At 40.7% G+C, this 14,440-nt stretch overlaps 1 protein-coding gene across 1 annotated transcript in view; it reads left to right on the forward strand.

The window, feature by feature from the left end:
* Positions 1 to 3,989: 3,989 nt before the first annotated feature.
* The window catches only part of LOC126484809 (cell surface glycoprotein 1-like), a 55,148-nt gene continuing 44,697 nt past the window's right edge, over positions 3,990 to 14,440 (forward strand). Inside the window, exons 1-2 of the mRNA XM_050108405.1 lie at positions 3,990 to 4,074; positions 4,979 to 5,163. Coding sequence (XP_049964362.1) covers positions 3,990 to 4,074; positions 4,979 to 5,163 — 270 coding nt within the window. The remainder of the gene's footprint in view (positions 4,075 to 4,978; positions 5,164 to 14,440) is intronic.

Genomic DNA, 14,440 nt, shown 5'->3' on the forward strand with positions numbered 1-14,440 from the left:
CGTTTAGCAATTCAATCAAGTCGCAACAGGCGTCTACTCGTCGTCGTTTTTGTTCGAGAATCAGGATGTATGGGACGAGCTTTGCACAAACTTTTCTCTTGCTAAAATTACTATGGGGCCGTCTTGAACATTTGGTTCAGAGATGTTGCTCCTTTGAGTGTTTTACATTAGGGCTGCACTTACACTGTATAACACTCCCTACTCACAAGTGACTACTCGAATGCACATCTGTTGTTTACAGTTTTAATTTTAAGCTGCCACTGTGGTTCCTGCGCTGGCATCCCTTACACACCAGGAATACAACCAGCCTGAAACTTTTTGAACTTACGGTGCATTTGCCGAGAATATTTATAGCCTTTCCCTGTTCTCTAAACAGACAATCATCAAATCATGTCTTGCACTGAGAACATCGAAAATGTTTCCATAGTTTGAGGGAGCATTTAACTTATAACTAATCTAGAAAATAAAATCCCATACACATTCTTTCGGATTGCTTCGATTTTTAGTTATCTATTATTGAACCGAAATCTATCAATTACATGTTGCCTCCGTGTATTTACCAGCTTGTGCACATTGTTCATGATGCCATCACTTACAACTCGTGGAAAATTCTCTAGATTTCGAGTCCTTTAAATACATAAGCTCATCGCGTTTTCAAACTGTTACATTCCATCAAAGGATCTCAAACAAATATTCATCAATTCTGAAGAGGAGTGGGTTCTTATCCTTGATGCTAGTTTTGAATGAAGTCATTTTGCATTTGGCTCTCGAAGACATTATCTATTGCGATGGCAATTGTCAAGCGTTCTGAAGGGAAACAGTCACCATATGAAATACGGTAGGGTTAAAAAATTAAGCAACAAACGTTTAAAATCGTAACATGTTGCTACTTAAGTGGGATGCTAAAATCCACGTTACAACATTAAATACTCCCAGCAGTCTAAAATAAAATACATGTTGTGATATAAATATAGCCTCTGTTCCACAAACCATGCGACCACTCGTCACATAATCAGCACAATAACGGTAAACAGCTTGCGTCAGTGTAAATATCATATGCACTATATACGCCGAAGTATAATGCTCACTTTGGGTACCTGATTGATGGGTTACAACGGCGGAAAAATTGCAAAGACGTAAACATGCGAAGGGTGTGAGCTTGAGGGTACAAAGATATGTGAATCGGTACCACATGGTTTGCAGACTGTTCGTTCTCAAAGGAAAAATTTATAGAGGTATACACCGAACTTAAAGAAAATCGAAAATAAATTAAAAGTAGTAATACTTACGTACATAAAAACATATACATCTAATAGTAAGGGACAGGCCAGAAGTTAAAACTGATGGTACGCACATAGCCATTGGAAACAACATCGAAACACTAGTGCAACGTAGAGAACAATCCTAAGCGCAAATATAGAGGTTCACATACGTAAAGCATGCACACACAGACAAGACGAAGTCGTAATTATGTTAAAAATTAAGTGAGTATCTATAGTAAATTTCACATATAAAATATGAATAAAATATCAGGAGGTTAAAGGTTACAATAAGAGAGTATCAGACGCAGTAAGGTAAATGATCTTATTAATTTATTCTGCACAACCTTTCTGTATTTAAGCGGATTCTCTTGTACAATTTAATAGTATTTTGAATGAGAATGTAAGAAAATAAGTTAGCCATATCGCAAGATACAGACGGAATGGGATTTCTTTAATTTTGACTGTTAGTTCAAGATAACTTTTACCTGTATGGTGTCTTTTAAATACAAAATATTTTTAAGTAACATATCTAATTTTTTGCTGGCTATGTAAGAATGGCTAATTTTGTAGTTAAGGATGGGAAAAATCGGGATTCCATTTTTTGGATTTTTGGCTGTGCATGTAAGGAACGAGTCTATGAGTGCATAACAAAGACTTTTCTTGATTGTTTCTCAGAGGAAATGAAATTATACTTCTTTATGGCTTTTCTAACAAAGGTATTAAATCTGTTAGTTGGATCACTAATCTTATAATTCCAATGGCAGAAAATAGTATATTTGTTAACGTAATAATCTTGACGAACAGCAACTAAACCGTTTCCTTTATCAGCTAGCTTGTTAATTTCGCAAACTGCCTGGCTTTCTTTACTAGAGCATCTCTTAGCTTCTCCATGTCGGCCTGTCTGTTCAGCACTAAGAAGAACAGTAACTGAGCTGTGTGTAAGGCAATTCTCTAGTTGCCAAAAACATTCATAACTATATCTTCCTTCATAGGGGCTGCCACATTACATTTTAAACCATTATTTAAAATCTAGATCTCACTATTAATAAAAGCAGTGCTAGTCACATGTAATACTTTTAAAAATTTAAAATTTCATTCACCCTTCAGGTTTAGGTGTGAAGGTCTAGGTTCTTCTTACCTCTTCAGTTTAGTACTTTTATTCAGTTGTCTTAAACACATTTCTTTGCATGTTAAATGACTACAGTTTTGGCTGTGTGTATAAATTCAGTCGAACCAGTATAATGCACTTTCTCTTGGTAGAGCTATATGGGTCAAATACAGCGTCTTATTTAGCTCCTCTTTCTGGCTACACTGTAGGCCTATTTCACATGCAAATCAAAGACATTCATGACGTATTTTACAATTTTCAGCAACACGGGATATTGAACACATTATCCTATGGATACCTTGCAATCACTGTAGATCACTTTTAACCGTGCAGACCACCTAGTTTGTAAAAAGGTTTAGTTGCCCAGCAATTAAACGCACAAGCCAATAGAATATAAAATCACACACGCCCCCCCCCCCCCACACACACACACACTCATGCACATTCGCACACACAAAAGTGAAATTGAAAATGCCCCTTCACATATGTAGGTTCTCGAAGAGTCCATCAAGTGTTTCAGTGTAATTTTAGAAATTGCAAGAGTCTCCTGTTGAACAGTGACTCAGTAAGTGACGAATTGTGTTGTTTTCAAAATCTCGTCACATGAAGGTTGAACTAACGAGTTTTCTTCAGTGATTACATTTTTAAACTAGGTATTGAAACGGAACTTGTTGTCCCGTTCCATATTTTTCTCAATAAATTCTGGAGCAGGAGAATTATGGCGAGAGTGTTTTTACTCTGCAGAAGTAAGTGCAAACCGAAGTCAGTGAGGCTACTGGCAGGCAGGAAAATCGAGTGATAGTATTAGAAAACGAACCCTCTTCTCGTGAAGTCGTCATTCCCTCAGAGTCGCAAATAAAGGAAATCCTAGAAGACGTCCGCAAGGAGCAGAGAGAAGCTGTTGCTCGTGTGAGCGAACAAGTGGCTACTCAGACTGCGCACATTAAGACGCAAGCAGACGAGATTGAGGAAGTAATCAATCAGGGGGGCGCCCTAAGGAGTGCGGTAGAATAGATCACACTAACGAATGAGGCAGACTCGGACAGTACAAAGACAGCCGCAATTGCGGAATCCGAAGAAGTGCAATCACTGCTGCAGGTTAAAAGGGTGCAAGCAGACAAACACACGCAATCGAGGACCTGATAGCTGACTTGCATAACAAGATGCGGGAAAACTAAAGCGCAGAGGACAGTGCGACTATTAGTAACACGGTTAGAGGAGCGGAATGCACCAGTGGTAAGCGCAGGCGTGGAGAAGACGAGGAATATCGTGACTTAGAAGAGAGACTTTTTAATCGGTGAGGAAATTCGGCGACACCTCTGCGGACGGCAAACAGAGGTACGAATTTCGATAGTGAGGAGGAAGAATGCAGGAGACACTTTGTATCTGTAGAATCTTACTCTCTTTTGCGAGACCCAAATCAAGACATAGCGTCCTCAAAGTGGTTAAAAAAATTTGAGCCCTCGCCACCTCACTCATGGGGAGATGTGCTCAGAATAAAATTTGCGTGCAGTCACCTGAGAGGTGAAGCAGCTACCCTAATGCAAATAGTGCTTCAGGGCTGTCGAACGTACGAGGGTTTTTAAACTGCTTTCCTCAACGAGTTCTGGTCTCGGAGCATGCAAAAAGGTATCTTGATGCGAGAAAACTATGCTGACAGTGCATACAAGAACCCCGTGGAATTTTACAAAGAACTCGTGAAAAGTAATCAGTTTCTCGAGACACCGTATGATCCCATGAAACGTAATAGAATTTATCTGCCTAGGCTTCCGAATAAATTGCGCAAAAGAAACTGCAATTGAGGGAAGAGGTATAGATGACGTTAGTGGTTTTCAGAACTTGCTGCAAGAAATAGGCACTGAAAGCAATGTAAATGAGCAGCAAAACGTAGGTTTCGAAGGCAGTCATGATGGGGATAGCGGACAGAGGCACTACCAGAATTGGAGGCCCCAGTTGGCTCCCAATAACAATCATGCTCGTGGTAGTGACAAGCGTGAGCCTGGACCTTGCAGCCCACGGCGCAGTGATAGAGGTTGGAGACGCTTTAGGGAAGATCGTCCCCGGCCCGATAATGGCAATGTGTTGCACACAACGGACGGGAGGTCGGTGGAGCCACACGACATTTCTCAAGGCAACAATATAAACGATAGTGTGGACGCGTGACTAGCGGTGACAGGAGCGGGCACATCTGCGATGCAGAATAAGGAAACTTACCATGTCAACGCAATGTGCCTGGAATACGAAGACATCCGGGACGTATTATTAGAGGAAACAACACTAGTGAACACAGTCAAATGCCCTACAATCAAAATAACAATTAACGGAATTGCAATTCCCTGTCTACTTGACTCAGAAAGCGAGGCATTGGTGAAGACAGAAGATGTGTTGGCACGGTGTAGCGCGAAGAGTCTGTGGGCGACGCTTTCTTTGCATAAAACAAGAGTGCATCGTGTCGTCGGGAGTAAGAGCGTAGAGACGAAAGAGCAAGCGTACATCGATTTTACTTGTCAGTCGTGCGACCTTACGGCCGTGTTCCTGATAGTGCCGTCACTAGCAGTTAAGGCAGTGCTTGGCCTGGATTTTCTGAGACATTATACGGCCGTTCCAGATTTTGATGGTATGTGCGTCCATCTGCGCGTTCGTAAAACAAGAATGAGTGTTGCTTTCGATGAGGGACGCGTAAAAGGAGTGGAATGTGCGTCCCTTGGTATACCCGTGATCGGCGAAGATGACGACCCCGAAGTGTGCTATACAGAGGATGGAGATCGGGATAGCAAGAAAACAGTAGAGGAGGTAATACGCGAGTAAACGGGGCATGTAGGATCGACAGAGATGAGGGAACAACTACGCGGGATTTACAAAAAATACCAAAACGTCTTTTCATATTTGCCTGGGCCCATAGAAAATTTCAAAAAAAGGAAGCGGAAAGTAGGGAACGACGACAAAAGGGACGTACAAGACAATTACTCTTTGAAATTGGAGATAAAGTTATCGTTAAAGCTCATAGATTGTCCAGGACACACCAGTACATTAGCAGCAAATTCTTCAGCGTCTATTCTGGAGCCTTTAGGGTGAGGCGTGTCGCTCATCAGAACACGACTGAAATAGAAACGATCAGGTCTCGTAGGCCTAGAGGTTTGCATCACATATCTAATATGAAGAAATGGATCTAGGAGAATTAGGCGCAGAATTGTCGCCTCTCGTAAACAACAAATTAGATTTATATATAAAAAATAGTACTCTACAACGTCACTTCTAAAGGATTTGGTACTCCTTACTATCTTTGCCTGGTCATGAGTTAGGAATAATTATAACGAGTGTCGAAGGAAGATATTTGTACGTTATGGTCGTGATTTGCTCTGGAGGAGCGATGATCACTTGTAAGGGAAACAAGAATAAATTACACTTGGAAATGTTAACCTTTCGCAATGTATAATGATGGGGAAACGCGCCGTAGAGGCGCTTATGTGAAATAATGGCTTGCGCCGATGTAGCGACGGGACCAGTTGTCGGTTGCAAAAGGCACCGAATTTTGTGTGTTGTTGTATTTGTGCTATAGTGGTGTGCAGAGACACAGCGCGATGAAGTGTTATTGACTTACGCAGTGATGACTTTGAGAGACCCCGAGGGAGAGCTGAACTCTGTAAAGAGTGCATGACAGACCAAAGCGAGGAAAATCAGACGGAGGCAAGTTAAGAATCCTGGAGGTAAACCATCCAGAGGAATGAAGGCAGGACTACATGAAGAGAAGCCCATGGAGGTAACAGAAGAGAGTACTGGTCAGTCATTAATGACATCTATTTGGCGAAATATGATGCTTGTAGAATAAGAAGTAAATGTAAAGTGTGCCCTTAGTTTTAAACCAATTGTATGTGATATTCCGTATCTGTGCTTGATTCTTTGTTCACTGAGTATAAAAGGCACTAAAGAGGATGAGTGCTGATGACGATACATGGAGATGAATTGCTAGTTACAAGAAATGGTGCAATGACTAAAGTGGAGGTATAATGTTTCTATGAGACTTTAAGTGAGTATCGCCATAGTGGTTTCCTTAGCGAACTGAACTGGACAAGACGAGGAGCAAAATGTCCGAATTGGTAACACATTAGAGTGTTCTGAGAGGTAATAACACCCAGTGCTATCGTTCCAGTAAGCTTAGATTTTGTATATTATTCTCTTGTACTGTGTAATTCTCTGCTTAGCATTTGATGGTGTGTTATTCTGCTCATACCCTCATGGATGAGCAGATACGTCACCTGTTTTGACTGTTTGTGTGTGGTAAAAGAACAGTAATAAAACATCTAACCGGTTTTGGAAGTAGATTAGAGGAAAGGATGACAGGAAGACCATATTGCGATTTGTAATAGTCTTGGATAATGATAAGTATGTAACTTAGACCCAGAGAATGTGAGATGTGAGCATGTCGAATTGTAGGACATGGAGATTTAGATGGTGTAGTGAAATGCATACCGATCCTCACAACCCATGATACCTGTCCTGACTGCACAATTTGGTCCTTTATGGGCAATCAATTACATTTAAAAAATAAATAGGCTAGATTTTGTAGGACGTCTCCAACATTGTACGACTTCTAGAGACGTACTTCCTTTATTTAATTGTTATTCAGAGATCAAAAGACCCTTATTGTCATTTCATTTAGTAAGTGTAAAGTGCCTCACATATGAGAATGGACATATTAGAGGCCTATGTTTGTAAGCAAACACGTAATATGTAAGAGATTTAGTATTGTTCTACTCTATTAATAACTGTTCGCCATTTATTGTAAAGCTCTGACGAAATCTGTAGATAAAAAAGTTTCGATGTAGGTTAAGTGAAAAAGTGTACTTGGTACAAACAGAGGAACTAAGGACCCCTAAGGTTTAAGGAAGTGACAATTGTTCCATTTAAATGTTGCAAGGTGACAGCAAGGAGAAAAGGGCAGCCTGTTCGGTCCGGACGGCAAGGACACGGGACGACCTGTTGTGCCTGTCAAACAGCTGATCCCAGGGACGCGAGCAACAGGCCAGGACTCATGAATGGAGTGGGGCGCTACCCTTCCCTCATCCTCCAAGTGGCAGTGGCGGCGGCTGAAAGGGAGACAGCGGCCGTAGCAGCGAACTTTGACGCATGGCCCCGAGCTACGACATGCTGCTACCTGCAGAGGAGTAACGGCCGGTCAGAGCGGCTAAACTCTTTCCACTACAAAGGAGACCTCTGTTGTTATCTCTAAGAGCCATCTTTTTAGACAGAGGTCTCAATGTCGCTCCGCCGGGACTCAGGAGGTAGTGACTTTGGCAGAGGCTATTAGTGCTACTGAACCTGATAGTTGGTGACGGTGAACACTTTGGCTTTTGCAAAGGTCAAGGGATAATGGACAAAATACTAAGTACTATTAAGCTCATTAGTAACCCTTGCTGGATGCAGGAACACTGAGAATAGGGAGAACACGCTGTAGAACTTTCAATGCAAAGACAGCGGACTTTGAACTTAGAAAGAGGGGATCAATAAGCCGATATTTAACTGACGAAAGTGTGTGTGTCTAGTGGTGAGGGACTTCACTTACGTTTTGGTGATTCATGACGTTGAGGAGTAGGCACAAACAGCAGTGCCAGCCCAGAAACTATTCGAAACTGACCATAACAGAACTTAGGCCCGTCAACTGTGGCAAAATTTCTGTTAAAGAGTTCGGAAATAGACTCAGGATAGTGAAAAGGTCAACTTAAGGACACTTACGTGCAGTGCAGCTGTTCGACTTACGGTTTTATTTAGATCACTGGAACTGATGTGCCATTAGCACAGTACATTCCACTAGTCAAGTTGCTCTAAGGCTAATACAAAAGGGAAACTAGTTTCTGACAGTGTGTTCACTGAAAATGGACAACTAATTTGCTGCCGTAATTCGGCAGAAGGAAATTGTCTAAGAACTACAAATTTAAGGAAATAGCATGGACTGGAATTATTACAGAGTGTAAAAGGAGACCTCCAAATTCCCTTGGAAGGAAGCCTTCCCCGGCGATTACCGTCGATGGTGTGTGTGTGGGGGGGGGGGGGGTTCCATAGTGCCGTGTGACTACTCAAACGTAGGGCATGCCAAACAATAACCGAACTAATATGACAGCTGGTCCTTTGAGAATGTGGTTCAAATGGTTCAAATGGCTCTGAGCACTATGGGACTTAACAGCGATGGTCATCAGTCCCCTAGAACTTAGAACTACTTAAACCTAACTAACCTAAGGACAGCACACAACACCCAGCCATCACGAGGCAGAGAAAATCCCTGACCCCGCCGGGAATCGAACCCGGGAACCCGGGCGTGGGAAGCGAGAACGCTACCGCACGACCACGAGATGCGGGCTTTGAGAATGTGCATGGGGATCTTCGTCATCCTGTGTTTTTATTTACGACTTAGTTAAATATGTTTGGTAGGATATAAAATGTTTATTGTCTTAGGTTGGTCATTTCATTAGTGTTTCCCTTCGTTGATGAAACGTGCAACAGGTTAGTACCTTGTTTACTGAGTAACAATTTTGAGCAGAGAGGAAAGCGGGAATGTTTTGCTTTAATAAAAAGAGTTATTTCTAATCTTAGAAGCGTAAACGATGGTTTGTTGTTTTCTGTCATTTATCAGCCTGAAAATTGGGCAGTGAGATGGAAAAAGATTTGCTGGCTCAAGGCAAAATGTTGTCTAATAACTCAATTAGAAAGTAGATCGACGGTGTTTCCCTCATTCCGGTCTGACCAAAACTAGATTTGTGTACTGACAAGGAGGCCATAAGCATGAAAATAGTAGATATAACAAAGTAAAGGGGTATCTGTTCACAACGTTTAAAAGGACTCTCACTCTGTGAGTTGACTAGATCAGGATAGTTAATTACATTATTTGTGTGACAGACATTCCTTGATTGCTAGTTGGTAAAGAACAAGTTAGATAAAATTTAATATGTCATAATACAAAGTTGTTTTTCGACGAAATTTGTGGCCTACATAATGTACTATATAATTCTGTCTTGGTTTAATTCGAGATTTGGAGGTAATCAAAGATTACTTATTAAGAGTTTCATTACGAATAAATAGTGGGCAGTATATCAGTTTCAAACATGCATTTTCTTTGTCAGAGTTTATGATTTGTAATGAGATATACGCATAACCGTAAATGTTTATGGAGCCATTCAAGACTGGGTGTTTTGTGTTATTAGTAGTGAGAGGCACTCACATGCATTGCTCATACTGTGGAATCAAGCAGTTAGGCCTGCAAGATGAGTGGTCTGCCAAGCAAGTGGATTCATTCTTATTTATCAAGTAACATGAGCTCTAGTACTCACAATTAAGTTACAAATTATTCTCCTGTTTGAATATTACGCAACGGTTAACGCACATCTGACTGTTAGTAATTTACACAACTCTGACTGTTCACTACGCACTGGCAATACCTCATTTTCTTTCTTACCCAACGGCTTTGATCAACACGTGGCCATCGCACTGAATATGAAAGGCGCACACATTATAAATTCTGGATATCATGACAACATACTATTGGAAGGAAAAGGCCACCAATCTTTTTCTTTTCACTGTCTATTTTATTCCGATAAATTCTATAACCTAAACACACCATTACATTTTCTACAACAATTACACATGAGAATCTCTGCCCAGAGGGCATGGCTTTGGATTGGTGATTCTCTATCTTATGGTCTCGTAATTATCTAACACTACAGTGCACTTTCTGGATAGGATGGTGGATTTTTTTATATATATCTCACACTTCAACTCTCACACATATCATCGAAAATTTCCTCCAGACCGAGTGGTACAAAAGGAACATGCATAACCCACTGCCTCAGTACCTATCTTGCTACTCTCCCATGCAAACCACACATACTTATATTACATGAAATATATCACACTGGCAACATACAATACGACACCAAGAATAGTCACAACGTTATAATCACATCACTTTCAGCTTTCTCACTTCAATTAATATTCATCCCAGTATCACACGATACTGCCCCACTTCGTAAATTTTCTTTCCTACTACGAACTCTGGAGGATATATGCACGTCTTCCTGTGCAATGCAAACCAAGTGGCGTTGCTGAATAGACGGCTGACTCACCTTGTTTCTCTCTCAGAGTATTGGAGTTTGAATCCAGCGTCACACGGAAACATAACACGCAAAGTAATATTAAGAACATATTCGTCACACACGCGAGCCCTCAATTGATACCATGGACGAGTACTTCTCTTTATCCTTTGTCTCACACACAGATTGAGACTCACACAGTACTCACCACGTGGAAGTACTCGTCTCTAATTTCAAGTCCTGCACACGCCATTTCTTAAATATTTCCAACTTATAGTACACACGCCAGTAATTCAGCTTAACTTTAGCACTCGGAAGTATTTCAACTTATTGCTACACGTGGTTTCATTGTGACCGTTGGTCACTTTCGAAGATTACTACGATCCCCTTAAAATTACCTGCCTGACATTTCATTCTCCCCACAAAAGTTCCCGAAATAGAGAAATTATTATTCCAAACTACTCTTAAGTATTCCACTTGCATACCATTCTATCCACTCTTTTGTCTTTACGGAGCACACTTAAGACAGGTCTTACCAACACAAGATCCAGCGCCAGAGTGCTGAAAACATGGCCGTTCTTCAGGTCATCTTGCACCTCTGCCGAAGTGGGGGCGCACCATGTTACCGTATTGGTCAGCCACATTTCAGGCGCTCAAAGCTCAGGTAAATTTCATCTCTTTGGTTCCACCAAAGGTGACCAAAGGACCGTCTCAAAGATGATCATATATTGCACATTCACTATCTGTGGTTAGCACACGACCACACATTCATTCATTTCGCAGATCTCACCAAATCGGATATAGGGATTTATTTTGTGAGAGTGCACATGTGATCAATTAAATAAATAAATTCTCATTCTTTCCTACACTGGTATCTGGCTTCGGTGTATTAAGTGAAAATGAGTTATTATTACAAAAAATGTGTTGTTCTGACAAGAATAACCAAGACTGTAGTACCTATTTTCAATGTCGGGCGGTACTGTACCCTTTCAGTAGCATTGGAAGTTTATTCATTTTTTCTATGTTTTTTACAACTGATGAATAGGTAATGGACATAGCAGAAAATCTTTTGAAGCCAATTTAGGATGAGTGTTTTATATTATTGATTGTGTTGAATACTTACTACTTTTTCAATGCATTGCATAGAACATATTCTGTTTTTGTTGAGATGCATTAACAGTCATCCCTGTTATCAGTACTTGATTATTATATCTTAGGATATTTTAGCTTGTTTATATAATGAGTACCAACCTGTATTGGATATAAGTGTGATTAATTGATTAAGGTATTTCATTTACAGAATTTTTGTAATGTTATGAATATTTGTGGCAATGGCCACTGTGTCAGTGGTATTCTGTTGTTTGGTCTTGTATATTTAACCATGTCAAATGATGTATCTTGAACTTGCCAAGCACAGCAAGAAAATTAATAATAACGGATTGGTGTAGCGTGGAGATTAGGGACTCCTCCTCCTGGCAACAACTGAAAAATGTCCAGGATTGTAATTCCATCAGCCGGCCGGTGTGGCCGAGCGGTTCTAGGCGCTACAGTATGGAACCGCGTGACCGCTACGGTCGCAGGATCGAATCCTGTCTCGGGCATGAATGTGTGTGATGCCCTTGGGTTAGTTAGGTTTAAGTAGTTCCAAGTTCTAGAGGAGTGATGACCTCAGATGTTAAGGCCCATAGTGGTCAGAGCCATTTGAACCTTTTTTGTCATTCTTTCTGATAGACAGCCCTGAGTCCATTCCCTTCAAAGATACCCGAGAGTGATTGAATGGAATTTGTTGTCCCGTTCCATATTTTTGTCAATAAATTCTGATACATGAGAATTATGGCGAGAGTGAGTCTACTCTGCGGAGTTAAGTCTGTGAGTAACAAGCAGAAGAGGATGGACCAAGCAGTGTTTGTTTATTTATTTACTGATTTTTCAATTAGTGTGTGCTATTTTTCCCTGCATCCTTTCCCTTATGCGACCTTGGACTATATGAACGAGATATTATGTGAAGTAGTTGAAAGCTTAGGTCAGAGGTTGTAGCACTTCATGAATAGATTGGTTCTGTAGTAGGATCGTTCAACCCATAAAAGCCGACAGGTTTGTCAAAGATAGTGTGCAGATCAGGTCAGAGAGGTCACGAAAGCACTAGTATTGGCTCCAGGTTCGTTTCAGCAGTTGCCAGACAACAGGCTGTATTGCGCATGCGCAGCTACGTAGGCAGCCTGTGCTTCGTGCTTGCTCTGCTCATACGCTTTACGTCGCATTTCTGTGTGAAATTTCGTGCGTGGTGGGGCATCACGTGACCACGTGCAGCACTGCTGCATGTTCTCGAGTGGACCTAGGGAGTTGTACCTGGAGCAATTGTTTTATCAATTCTACCTTGATAAGGAATGCAAATAAGGAAGTAGTTCTTGGCGTATTATTTATTTCAAAACTACACTCCACAGCTCGAAGTACAGTAACGTTTCGCTATGTGGTGACTTTGACAGATTTTTTAAATTCTTACTCTGCTATATTGTTATGTAGCATTTCCAATCAGGTTCACATCTACACAGCACTGCAAAAGGTAGTAAAATGGAATACAAATTTCTTGCAAAGGAAAAGAAATTCTTGTGTAGCTTACACCAAAATAAAGGACAATAAACTTCATGACTATTTCAAAATGTGTAAAAAATTAAGAAGGTTGTCTGTGAGGCAAAGAAACTATACAACTGATAGTTTATATTCTACTCCACAAATATAAAGACATGTGGGGAGTTAAAACGATGAAACACAGTGTGCTGCCAGTGTACAATTCAGCATAAAATGGAATTCTATAAATTTAAGATGTGAACAAGAATTAAGAAATAACTTCAGGCCTAGAGGAAGTACAAGGCAAGTGCCTTGTGATCGAAAAACACTGTTTCACAGAAGGTAGATTTGTAAAATTCTGCTACAGCTGTGAACATAGTCGAAACAAAATATTTAGTTCAAAACTACTGAGCAAATTGGTCTACTTAGTCAGCTTCAAGTCAATGTTTACGTATGTTCGTACGTATATAGCATTAAGAGATCTTACAGTGTCATAAAAGGAACAGGCCATCAGATACTACTCCAGCAGCATCGGAATTTCGTAAACATGCTAAGCATTCATCATTCCGCTTTAATTGCACATTTCTATGTCCGGATGCACTCTGAAGTACCTGATATTCAGCTTTCCTATTTGGTTTTCGTGATACCAATTTTTTTGGAGGTCGAGTACTGTATTCTCATGTTTGGTTCATTATTATGGTATAATGTCATTCGTCCCAGAAAATGAAAATTTGCTCATGAAATTGAACGAAATTGAAAGTTGCCAATAGTGCAGAATGAAACACTTCGTTTCAAATAAACTAACTGCCTCAGCGGAAAAAATTAATAGAAGCAAATTTCTCTAAAAAGACTGATAGAAATAGCTCCTTTAAGACATTATTGGTTAATTGCTAATAACGTGCAAATCATATAAAATCAGAAAACTGAAAGTACTAACTAATTTTGGTCTTTCATGATCATGAGAATGTACAGGGCTATTACAAATGATTGAAACGATTTCATAAATTCACTGTAGCTCCATTCATTGACATATGGTCATGACATACTACAGATACGTAGATAAACTCATAAAGTTTTGTTCGGCTGAAGCCGCACTTCAGGTTTCTGCCGCCAGAGCGCTCGAGAGCGCAGTGAGACAAAATGGCGACAGGAGCCGAGAAAGCGTATGTCGTGCTTGAAATGCACTCACATCAGTCAGTCATAACAGTGCAACGACACTTCAAGACGAAGTTCAACAAAGATCCACCATCTGCTAACTCCATTCGGCGATGGTATGCGCAGTTTAAAGCTTCTGGGTGCCTCTGTAAGGGGAAATCAACAGGTCGGCCTGCAGTGAGCGAAGAAACGGCTGAACGCATGTGGGCAAGTTTCACGCGTAGCCCGCGGAAGTCGACGAATAAAGCAAGCAGGGAGCTAAACGT

Source organism: Schistocerca serialis, chromosome 6, assembly GCF_023864345.2.
Source record: "Schistocerca serialis cubense isolate TAMUIC-IGC-003099 chromosome 6, iqSchSeri2.2, whole genome shotgun sequence".
NCBI classification, from domain to species: Eukaryota; Metazoa; Arthropoda; class Insecta; order Orthoptera; family Acrididae; genus Schistocerca; species Schistocerca serialis.